Genomic DNA, 12,901 nt, shown 5'->3' on the forward strand with positions numbered 1-12,901 from the left:
GTTAGACCTCATTTTCTTGTAGAGGTGAGCAGGTTGGAGTCACACTGGTGATTGGGCTGCCCTTCACAGTATATAATTTCAAGTATACACAGCTTGTGGACTCACCTGGATTGTGACTTTATTTTGTTGTGCACATATATTTGGGAATTATTCACAGTATTTTGGTTATCTAATAGCTAACTTTTAGAGGTGTTTTACACATTAACTCACCTGTTTGATTTATTATTATTATTTTGCTTTAGTTTTCACACAGTGTCACATTGTAAGTGCATTTTTTTACTATTATTTTAATATCACTCGATTATTGAAAGTATTTTCTGTGAATTGAGGTTGGTCAAGGCAGCGCTACACTATATGTTGGTTATTGGCAGGTTTAGGCAGGTTGGAGTGGGTATTACAACATAATGACCACTGTTAAAATGAGATACCTACTTCTTTTTCCTTAGGGCTCATGCATACTGGTATGAGTCAAACAGCTCTGGTTGGCAGTGCAATATAAAAGAAGGAAATTAAGAATATTTTGATTAATATGGACAATAATATCTTACTTTATATTTTTATTCAAAAGATTGATAATGCTATTAAAAATTTTTCAAAAACCTGTACTACTTGCAAATTTTTATATGTATCATTATTCCAAAATCACAAGTTTTGACTCTGCTTTTCTGTGACAGTCAACTTCCTCCTGACCCTTGTGAGCCCAAAATGGTATTTGGGAAAAAAAATACCAGGAAAGCCATAGGTTCCAGAATCCATTTTTAATTGATCAGATTGAATTTTTTCAGTACATTAAATAAATAACCACATTTTCTGTGTTTTTTTTTTTTTTTTTTTTTGCAGGTAGTCGAGAAGCAGCATTTGTCTATGCCATTTCCTATGCTGGTGTTGTTTATGCCATTACCAGAGCTTGCAGCCAAGGTGAACTGAAATCCTGCAGCTGTGATCCAAAAAAGCGGGGGAGATCCAAGGATAAAAAAGGAGACTTTGACTGGGGAGGATGCAGTGACAACATCGATTTTGGAATTGAATTTGCCAAGGACTTTGTGGATGCTAAGGAAAGAAAAGTAAGGGATGCTCGAGCCTTGATGAACTTGCACAATAACCGCGTTGGAAGGATGGTGAGTCAGTCTAAATCTTCATATTCTTTTACGTGAATATTATATTCCCTAAATAAACATTGATCAGGAATGTTTAACAAAGTCGATCTTGCATGATCAATAGTGATGAATACTCTTTTTAGCAGATTTATCTAGGAATTAAACCAAATGGTTCATCAAGCTTATAATTTCTCTCCGCTGACACCAATAAAAAAAATATATATATGTATAGAAGTACAGAACGCAACATCGCCCCTTCCCTGTTCCAGATGTGTACATGTGTCCTATTCTGGGGAAAACAGATCTAAACTTTTTAAACTAGTAACGGTGTTTGGAAAGAAACCACTGGAGGTTAAAGCAGAAATATTTTGTGCCATAAATATATTTCGATGCTGGGTAATTTATGGTCCTCTAGCTCAAGGAGAATAAACAGTTATGGTTTCAAAGGGAGCCATAAGATAACATCTAAAGAGGAGAGAGGTTATGGGAGACATAAATCTGCCAAATTTCATATGCCCATATTGTAGTTTCAGCTGCAAATTGGATATTTTAGATTCCTGGCTTGCCTAATACAATAGCATTGTCATTCATAATTTCAATAATTATTAATGGTTACCAGAGCAATCCATAGTTTAAGCTAGAGTCATATTTATTACTTGTTTGCAACTCACTTTGTGGAAAGAACCGTTTTTTGTTTTTCTTTTTGGTGTTATATGGAGTGCTTTAGTTGTCTTACCAACAAGCATAAAATGGCATTTCAACGCTTGGAGTCTAATGCTCTTCTAAAACATAAACATCACCCAACTATAACATCAATCCTTAAATATTAGAGCTTCAATAAATATTCACATTCATATTTGTGGGATAATAAATATTTAATAAAACTGGTTGACAGAGGGATCAGACTGTTGGGACAAAGATAGCGTACCCATTTGTCACAGTTACTGTAATGCCCGGTACACACGAGAGGGATTAAGTCTGACAGACCTCCAAAGGAGTTCCGCCGGAGTTCCAACGGAGTTCTGGCGGACTTTTCGACCGAACGGACTTGACCACACACCATCACACCAAACTCCGACGGAGTCGAACGTGATGACGTACGACTGGATTCGACGTAGGAAGTTCATAGACAGTAGCCAATAGCTGCCCTAGCGTCGGTTTTAGTCCGTCGGAGTAGCACACACACGAGCGAATTTTTCGAAGGGGACCGGGTCCGGCGGAGTTCCGTCGGGAAAATTTGAAGCATGCTTCATTTCTAAAGTCCGTCAGACTTTGGCGAAGCTAAAGTCCGTTGCAGCCCACACACGATCGGATAGTCTGACGGACTCGGTCCGTCGGAGTTTGGATGTCGAAAAGTCCGCTCGTGTGTACGGGGCTTATGTCTCACTGGCACACTTACCTAGCTATTCCTAATACATGGGGTGTATTGGACAACACTGTTCCCTGAATAGGGAACAGTCTGAACAGGAGAATCTTATTCACATGTTCTAAAAGAGCCCCAATTTGGTCTGCTACTGGCAGGGAGTGTCGGATAGTATTAATTGTGCATTTCATCTTCAATCCTCCCTGAACCAAAAAATGCAAATCTTAGGCATTTTGGAACACCCAGTTAAAGACCAACACTTGAAAATAGCAGTAACTTATATATGTTGCTATTGCTACAAATGGTAGTAGCAAAAGTATAACCTAGTAATGTCCATTTTCTAGGCTAAAAGGCAAATGTTTGCCAAACAAATAGCATGAGGTCAGGGCACTGTCTTAGGGAACATGTAAAAAAAAAAAACATTTTTATAAAATTCTATTTGGCATGGAGCATGAATTTTGATAGGCTTGAAAGTCAACAAACAAAACATTCTTTCAATTACATGCCTGGGTGATGCCCTTATCTATCTTGCAGATCATTAAATTTGAGGGGAGAAGGGCAACAAGGCCTCCTCCGGTGCTTTATGGATTTACTGGTACCACGTCCTTTACAATTACATTTGCATAAAGAGAAAAAAACACTAAAGCACACAGCTAAACAGGACTTTAACGGTACCACACCAAAAAAATTTTTTGTAAAAATAACCACATTTTATTACATCATTCAAAAAGTCCCTGATGAGGGCCTAAATTACACATATAGTGAAAAACTGTACAATTTAACATGAGGACAGTAGGTTAGTAGGCTACATTATCCCTTCATAGTAATTCCTTCTATAATATAAACTTAAAATAAGAAATGACACTTATGAATTCTTGATACATTTCTTAAGAGCCTACTTCTTCAGGAAGTTAACTTTTTATGTATACAGTAACTGTCTAAAAATATGAAAACAGGCATAAGCTAGTTTCCAACAGCTATCGAAGAAATATAAAGTATATATTTAAATGGTACACATGAATTCAGTAAACTACCTGTCAAAGCTATAAACAACACATATAGACATATAAAAGGTGATGCAAGCCACATGGAGAGATGGACCAAAAACCAACAATCTTCAAAAGTGCCTGGCAGTCAATGGAGCAATATAATATGGTCATCAACCCTCTGGAAAAGGAAAGGAAAAGGAAAATATACTCAAGTTATTATGCAACGCAACATGCTTCCAATACTCACCCTCCCAGAGGATCCAGAAAATTTTCCTGCTGAGATCCTCTTGTATTCTGCCAACTCTCTGTCCCATACTGCACTGTTGATTATGACATCAGCAAGGAGCCTACTGGCTCATCCTGGTTCAGCTGATGCACCACCTGATGATGTGACGCTAGGCAAGCCCCTCACCTCCTTTCTGAATTAAGCACTATGCCTCCTGGGATATGTGACATGCATATCCCAGGAGGTAAATTGAGGATAGTGCACATCTTTCACCTAGGCTAATGACATACAAAAGGTCAAGGTCGCTTATTTTTTTTTACAAAAAAAGTAGACAAACAGAGAAAAAAAGACAGTCCTGTTCTGGTATTGGAGGGGAGGAGGGCTGGATAGGGGGGAAGTCTTTCCTGAGCATGAAGATCCACTTTAACAGACCAAGCTGCTAGCAAAAGTGACAGTAAGAGGGTTGAGACAAACCAGTTACCACTGACAGGGGTGCTTACAATGGTTATCTTTTATTTGTATATGTAAAAGCGTTACCCAAAATGAAAAAATGTTGCTGTAGCTGCTTAAAAAGTTTTAAGTGGACTTCAAATTTAATTTGTTAGTTAAGTCTCTCCAAATTCGCTAGTGAATCTAACACTGCCCTCTACCCAGATTGACAGTGTTGCTGTCCAAAGCTTTTTCTGTTGCTCCTCCATCCAGAGTAGAGACACTCCACGAAAGGAAGCGTATTACTGGCTGGATATGTGAAAGTGCAACTTTATATCAGAAAACAATCTTAAAAAAGAACAATAATGCATCCAACACATTTATGGATTTATTGACCACTTCAATATAGGGCAATTTCACCCCCTTCCTGCCCAGACAAGTTTACAGCTTTCAGCGCTGTCACACTTTGAATGACAATTGTGCGGTCATGCAACACTGTAACCATAGGCGTGCACAGAGGGTGTGCCAGGTGTGCCAGGGCACACCCTAATCATCCCGTGTGGTGCCAATTCCCCATACTTCCTCTCTCCCCCTGCAATGCTGCCAGCTTCCCTCCTCTCTTCTCAGGAGCAGGGAAGAGGCTGGTAAATATTTCATTAACCAGCCCCTTCCTTTTCTGAATGAACACAGTCAGTGATCTGTACCGATCACTCCTGTCTGCATTCTTAACTGAAGCATAGTAAACTATGTCTACTGCAAGCTACAGAGAAGGGGACTCTGTCCTCAGTTTCTTTCTCTGTCTCAAAAGTGAGACATCAGGGATCTGTTTAGACCCTTGATATTTCACCAAAGCCCCATAACGGGGCTCCTAATAATTTTTTTATAAAATAATAAAAAACAATATTGTAAAAAATTATTTTTAAAAATTAAATTAAAAAAAAATGTAAAAAAAGAATAAAAAGAAAAAACTACCAACACCGATCTTTGCTCTACTGACACTATCCATTGCTCTTCGGATATACACATGTATGTTTGTAATCTGTGGTGCATACCCTACTGCAATAGGCTGTGCACACCAGGGACTGTAACCATGTGAAATTTTTATCATTTAATCACTGCTGGGTTTTTTGTTTTGTTTTTTTAATTTTTTTTTAGAAAATTTTGAAAAAAATATGTTTTTCTTTGTTTGTGTCAAAATGTTTTGTAAATAAGTAATGCTTCTCCTTCACTGATGTGTGCTTGATAAGGCTGCACTGGTGGGCACTGATAGGCTGCACTGATGAGGTAGCACTTATGGACACTGATGAGGTAGAAATTATGGGCACTTATTAGGTGGCACTGATGAGAAGGCACTAATATGTGGTACTGATTTGTGGGTAAGGAAAGTGATGGTCGGCACTCAGGATGACATCCAAAATGGTATTTCTTTATTAAATACATATACAAAGCTGACTAAGGACTAATGCCCAAAATGCAGAGACTGTTTTACCACGTTGTACATGTATTTAATAAATAAATACCATTTTGGATGTCATCCTAAGTGCCGACTATCTCTTTCCTTACTCTGGTACATTGGAGGTGTCAGCAGCCTCAAGGTCTAAGCACCGGGCTGAGCTTTTATGTGGGAAGGTTGCAGCGCCTATACACCTGTTTTCCTTGGCACTAATGGGAGGCACTGGTGGGCACTAATAGGCAGCACTTGATGGGTGGCACTGATGGGCATTTTTGTTCTAGCATATGACAAAGCTCAGTGGTAGAATATAGTCCTTGAAAGTGGCATTCAGTTCACAAACTGCCCTAAAAATGAGGTGCAGTGTGGACCAATGTTATGTATTCGGGGGCTAAAAAGAACAAGCAATTAACTAAGTGGAGATACAATTTAGCAAATTAATGGTGGAAAAATATCTGGTGTCCCTAAAGCATAGACTTAATAACAGCATGCAAAATCAGTCTGCAATTTCTAAAGCTAGCATAATTTTCTATTTAAAAAAATAAAAAATAAAATAATTAATAATTTTGGCACTAAATAAAGCAATAAAAGTTCAATTGAGAGTTCAGAGTTCAATTGAGAGTGCCAGTTTTCAAATAGGATCCCTTGGACCTGGAAAGTTTACAAAGAGGTACAGCTATGGGAAGTTATTCACATTAAGGTCATCCTGAAAAACATGAAGGCATTGTATGTACATAATTAGAAGAAAACAGATTTAATCTCCACATATAGATGGGGTTCTTTACAGTAGGCGTTAAAAAAAAAAAAAAAAAATGGAATAGTATTTCACAGACTAACTGTCTCTTAGTTATATATGTTTCTAAAAGTGAAAAATAAAAATGTATATTTATAATTATAAAAAATGCTTAATAGAGAACTGATTTAGGGATATTATTCCTTTGCTTTAAGTGGATATTAAGATTTTTTTTCTGCTAAGGAAAATTGGACCATGCGTTCTGATTTATTTTCAAACAACAGATTAAAGATTTAAACTACAGATTAAGGTTTCAATGCCTTTGTTTTTGTTCATTAACGATCACACTCAGTGGACTTTTCTGATGACATTATGAACGACATAGTACTGTAGAGGTAATAAGTGCTTCGAAAGCCGCATTTCTATGTAAACGTTACATAGTAATCCCTGTCCTCTTTCCTGCAGGCAGTAAAACGTTTTATGAAGCTTGAATGTAAGTGCCATGGGGTCAGTGGGTCATGCACATTAAGGACTTGTTGGCGAGCTATGTCAGATTTTCGAAAAACAGGGGACTATCTCAGAAGGAAATACAACGGGGCAATCCAGGTCACAATGAATCAAGATGGTACTAGCTTCACAGTAGCCAATCAAGACTTCAGAAAACCCACAAAAAAGGACCTTGTCTACTTTGAGAATTCTCCTGATTACTGCTTGATGGACAAGTCTGCAGGTAAAGATCATTTGTCTTGCTTGGGTAAAGAAACAGTTTCGTGAAGAGCTGTATATGCCCTCCAGCTAAAAACTACTGCAGTAACATGCAAAACATAGCAGTCTTGTTTGATCTTTTAGCAGCCAAAACATTAAGTTGTCTGAAGTTTCCTCTGTTGAAAGTAATCAGTTAAAACCTGCTTTGTTACATCAGGCATGAGATCTATATCACTTTTATGTGTGTTGTATCACTTTTATGTGCTTTTTTTTTTTTACTGTTTCAACATTATCTCCTAAGTCCTTGGTTGCTAAAATGTAAAAGGTTATTTTAAAAAGGTTTTATATTATATTTATATTGAAATTACAAGTTTACTGCACTATAAGCATTTGCAAACCTGTGAATGCTCAGGGGGGAGTTTACAATTCAAAGGATAAATGCAATTTTAGTGCAGTTTTTTCTATACTCCCACCCCTTCTTGTAAGTCTGTGGTCAGGCGGTGATGTGGTTACCACTATTCAGAATTCAGAAGATTTCAGGGCACATGATGTGTGGTGCTAGGGGCACCTTGGAGGAGTGAAATTGTAGGAAAGTATGACATATTATGAAAGTGTGAGGGTTAGGGAGGAAGTGCCAAAAAGGATAAGTGGACTATAAGTATGCACAAGCAAAAGAAGACTTCTTCTTGGTAGGGTATGATAATGAGTGCTTCCAGTTTGGTTAAAGTAGAATTTTAGTTTTTTGCATAATGTTTACTAATCCATATACAGCCATTGAGTCTACCAAATTTGCGTGGCAGTAAATTGTGAGAAAGAAGGAATTTTAAAGTTTGCCACTCTCTGCACATCAGATATACGGTAGTTGTTAGAGAGAAGTGACTGGAAAAATTCTAGTAAATCAAATCTTGTACTTGTTTAAAGCTAATTCTCACTATGTATATCTCTTTACATTTGCAAAACATATGTCAGGGAGTGAGAAGGACTGAGGAGGTGACTGGGCACTGGCAAAAAAAATGCATGCACATCCTTATATAACCCCATGTCCTTCATTCCCAGCAATCTTAATTTTTTTGCCTGTGACCTTAGGTGAGTGAAGCCTTAAAGAAGTGTATCCCTTTTATGCTGAGGTTATTCCCTCAAGATCCTTTTATCAAGCTTCCTAAGCTGTGCTGTAGCCAGTGCAGCTTCTTTCTGCAGCTTCCAGATTAGCATAGATATGCAGGGTCTGGCACTATATCCACATTGGCACATGGTGCATTATGTTCTGTTAGCTACAGGGTGCTATATAGGTCGAGGGCAGTGGTCTGCCAGGATGGGGTTGGTTGCCATACATTCTGCCCAGAGTAGGAAGACCTCTACCACAGTAAATTATAGGGATCAAGCCTTTTTCTGACCCAATGTGCTGGTGCTGCAAGGCAGTTTAGCTGTAGTGGAGCCCAAGCTGGGACACTTTAAACATTGCGACTCAGCCATGAAGTGCAAGAGTAATATTTCCCACACACTCATTCAAGAAACCAACTGTTCAGTAATAATGGGTGCTGTAATAACCATAGGCTGGAAACCGTAGATGATTAAAGTGAAAAAAATGTTATCAGCACACCAATGATTCCTCCAAAGGGTCCAAAGCTTTATTTTCATGGTCACATGATAAACATACTGCAACTGTATGGGGTATCACTGTATGTTTATCATATGACCACAAAAATAAAGCTTTGGAGCATTTTGAGGAAACTCTTGGTGTGCTGATGACATTTTCTTCACTTTGATCAGCCATGAAGCGGGAGCACTGACTTTTCAGATTAACACCAAGTCTGTCACAAGTCTGTTTTGCAGCTGCTACTGTGCCTGCACTGCCTCAATTTAGTGTGCAGCCATTTTTCTTCTTCTGGCATGCTTTCTCAGTCAGCACCTGGTCTCTTGCAAAGAACAGCCACCTCTGAACACTTCCTGGGTTCACAGCCTACAGTGCTTCACCCTTCCCTCACAGCAGCAGTGAAGATGGTGAATACCCCTTTGGTACGGGGACAAGAGGTAAGATGGCCTTGCTAGCTCAGGCTCAGCTTAAAGCTTCTTTCTCAAGGGTCATTACTCTCAGCCCAAAGAAAGAGTGCTTACAGAGCTTCTACATGAACCTGCTTACAGTTTTAAGTGGAGACATTCAGGCCAATTCTGGATTTGAAAACTCTCAACATTTTCCTGCGGGTTTGAAAGATTTGTATGGAATCAACCCGGTCAGTGATTGGCCTCTCCTTTCTGAAAATGTTTTGGCTTCTATGGACATCAAGGATGGATACATAAATGTTCCCTATTTTCCTCCAAACCACTGCTATCTGGTTTTTACGGTGTGCTCTCAGCACTTTTAATTTGTTGTCCTTCCTTTTGGCTTGTCCATTGCCCCCCAAATCTTCAGCAAGATAATCATACTAGTCTGTTACCAGGGGATTTATGTTGTGGGATACCTGGATGATCGCCTGTAAATGGACCAGTCCTCCCTAAGCCTGTCCAGGACTCTTGTGCCTTTGTAGTGGATGGTCTGGTGACTCCATGGGAATAGTGAAATCTGATCTATGCATTTCATCCTCTACAGTTTCTCCTTTGTCTGCTCTGCAGGATTAAGTTGGAAGATGTTCCAGTGAATATCATTGCACTGAATGTGCTAAGGAGGACATGGTAGTTGGATATTTTCTGACTTCTGGTGGACTCTCCATCGGTTAGATCATGTAAATCAATTGTCCCAAGGGCTGGTCCACCATCCTGCTTTTCATTAACTGACTTTGACATTATAACTGCTGAAGCCCATGTCCTGAGGGACAGACCTATTCTTTTCTGTCATCCCTACCCTTCTGAAGTTCACCACCGAACCTGGAGGGCATTCTTTTCATGGTGCAAGGCTAGGAGATTCCATCCTAGGAAGTACTCAATGGCAAACATCCTGAGCTTTCTCCAGTTGGGTCTGGATCAGCATCTGGCCTTGAGTATCATCAAGAGGAAAATCTTGAACCCATGCCATTCTGTTTCAGAGACCATTGACCTCTCGTTTGTTAGTTAAGGCGTTTGTGCAGGGTGCAGCACACAGTTCTCTCCTGTATATTCCAATGTGAAGTGACACTGTCACTAAAATGAAAAAGCCAATAAAAGATGTCCCAGCTGAGATAATAGTAAATATTTACTTCTGCTGCTGCTGCTTGCACCACTAAACGTGTATCTTATGAAGTGAAATAACCACCTGAAACTTCTTCAGTCACTGACACTTCGAGGAGTGCTGGATTCCTGGTTTGTTTAACCAACCCCTAAGTCACTACTGTGTCCTGTTGCAATGTAGGGGTTTGTGGGATGAAACACTGAACTCAGGAGTGAAGGAGATGAGAAGATGGACATTCCAGAAATGTTGGTTCTGAAGAGATGTCAGACCTGATTAGAGTGGCATCCACAGGTGGAAGCACCAGTAGATGTAAACATTTACAATGATCTTTGTAGGAACACCTTTTATTGCCATTTTAATGACAGAGTTACTTTATGCAACAAGAGGGGGCATATTTATTTGTTAATTAATGTTAAAGATGTTCCAACCCCCATTCATCACTGTATGCTTCCAATGCTTCTGAAAATGTTATCTGTTCCATTCTGAGTCACTGCATAAAGCTAGGGAAAGAAGAGGAAGTCAAAACCCCTGATCTGCATACTTGTTTAAGGTCAGTTACTCAAAGCATGAACTCCTGCAACAGCCAGCAATGAGCAATCCATTCCTCTTCCCACCTCATTCCCACTCCTATGTCATCCCCTACAATATAGGATCAGCAGGGATTGCTGGTCCTGCATTGTATGTGATGATGCTGGTGACAGGGTCAGGACAAGACTAACAAGAAGAGTGACCTTGGGAAATGGTTGTCACAACCAGTGTGGAACAAAAACTAAGGAATCTTGGAATAAGATAAGTAGTAGGTTGTTTTACCACATTTGCTAGATAAAAAAACCCTAGTTAGACTTACCGGTAACGGTATTTCTACGAGTCTTTCAGGACAGCACCTGGAGAGAGCGCAGCTCCACCCACTTTCCCAGGAAACACTGCAGATCACTTTAAAGACCGGACACTTCCACCATGGCCTCAGTTGTTCATAGAGTACCTCCAGCCATGCTGAAATTAAATAAGCAGAACATAGCAATAACACCACATTTTTCAAATACAATCTAGGGTGGGTCATCGGCGCTGTCCTGAAAGACTCGTAGAAATACCGTTACCGGTAAGTCTAACTAGGGTTTTCTCCCTTCGTCTTTCAGGACAGCACCTGGAGATGATAAGAGAGTACTTACTCTAGGGTGGGACCACCGCCTGCAGAACCTTTCTGCCAAACGATTGATCTGAAGCTGAAAGTGGCGGGTGAAGGTGGAGAAGCTTGTCCACGTAGCCGCTTTACAGATCCGACTCGGAGAGGCCCCTGCTCTTTCCGCCCAGGATGTTGCTACTGCCCAAGTGGAATGGGCGACTACCCCTGAGGGGGGCTCTACTCCGGATGCTCTATAGGCTTCCCTAATAGCCATCCGTAGCCACCTAGCTATAGTATTTTTGAACTCACTATAGCCCTTACGTGGTCCTGAGAATACGACGAAGAGACAGTTTGACTTCCTGAACTTACTTGTGATCCCTAGATAGTGTAATAGACACCTTCTTACATCTAGGCTACGAAAAGACCTCTCCTTAGCATTTGAAGGTGAAGGACAAAAGGTAGGTAGAACTATTTCCTGCGACCTATGGAAGGCTGTTGAGACTTTTGGCAGGAAACCCGGGTCAGTTTTAAGAACCACCCGGTCCGGAAATATGTAACAGGAAGGCTCCACTATTGATAAGGCTTGTAACTCGCTTACTCTTCTAGCAAGCAGATGTAATAGCCACTAAAAGAATTAACTTAAGTGACCATAACTTGATAGTCGCTTCCTCTGGGGTTTCAAAAGGTTCTCTGGTCAATGCCTGTAGAGCCAGTGACAAGTCCCATTTTGGAAAAAACTTAAATGGTATTGGCCTAGCTCTGGCCAATGCCTTAAAAAATCTAATAATAAGCGGTTCTTGAGATAACTGCCTCTCAAGAAAAACCGATAAAGCAGCCACCTCCTGGGGAGGGAATTCCTTTCATAGGCACCAGGAGTTAAAACGTTTCCACGTTTTAAAATAAATTGACCTAGTAGTATCTTTTCTACTCCCTAAGAGGGTTGTGACAAGCTTATCAGATAACCCCTTTCTTTTTAAGATTTGCTCCTCAGTAACCACCCAGTTAGGTTGAGTTGCCCGATGTTTGGATGCTGAAGTGGTCCCTGGGTTAGGAGATCTCTCCAAAGCGGAAGAACCCAGTGGGGTCCCACCGCCATCCTCTGTATGGTTGCAAACCATGTCCTTTTGGGCCAAAAGGGAGCCACTAGAATCAGACTTGTGGATTCCCCTTGCAATTTCTTCAGAACCAAAGGGATCATCTGAAAAGGGGGGAAAGCGTAGCACAAGTGGAAGTTCCACGGTTGTGCTAGGGCATCCAGTCCCCTTGCTTGATCTTGCCTGTTTAAAGAAAAGAAAGCCTTCACTTTTGTGTTGCTCCGTGACACGAATAGATCTATCTGAGGCAGTCTCCATTTCACTGTCAGATCTTGAAAAACCTCGGGGTTCAGACTCCATTCTGACTCCCGAATTTTTTCCCTGCTCAGAAAATCCGCTACTAAATTCAGGTCTCCTTTTAGGTGTACTGCTGATATGGACCTCAGGTTGCTTTCTGCCCATGACAGAATCTGACTGGCCAGGTATAGCAGCACCCTGGTTCTTATGCCCCCCTGCCTTGTTATATAGGATACAGCTGTGGCGTTGTCGGATAAGATCTGGATATGGAGACCCTGAACCAGTTCTTTGAAGGCCCATAGTCCCAGCAGGA

The 12,901-nt window shown here is 40.4% G+C and overlaps 1 protein-coding gene across 1 annotated transcript in view; it reads left to right on the top strand.

The window, feature by feature from the left end:
• WNT2B (Wnt family member 2B) overlaps positions 1-12,901 on the top strand; it is a 151,808-nt gene that overhangs the window by 125,346 nt on the left and 13,561 nt on the right. Inside the window, exons 3-4 of the mRNA XM_077481539.1 lie at positions 841-1,118; positions 6,753-7,017. Of these exons, the coding sequence (XP_077337665.1) occupies positions 841-1,118; positions 6,753-7,017 (543 nt within the window). The remainder of the gene's footprint in view (positions 1-840; positions 1,119-6,752; positions 7,018-12,901) is intronic.

Source organism: Lithobates pipiens, unplaced genomic scaffold, assembly GCF_037356315.1.
Source record: "Lithobates pipiens isolate NorthernLeopardFrog02 unplaced genomic scaffold, aLitPip1_a1.2 Scaffold_16, whole genome shotgun sequence".
NCBI classification, from domain to species: Eukaryota; Metazoa; Chordata; class Amphibia; order Anura; family Ranidae; genus Lithobates; species Lithobates pipiens.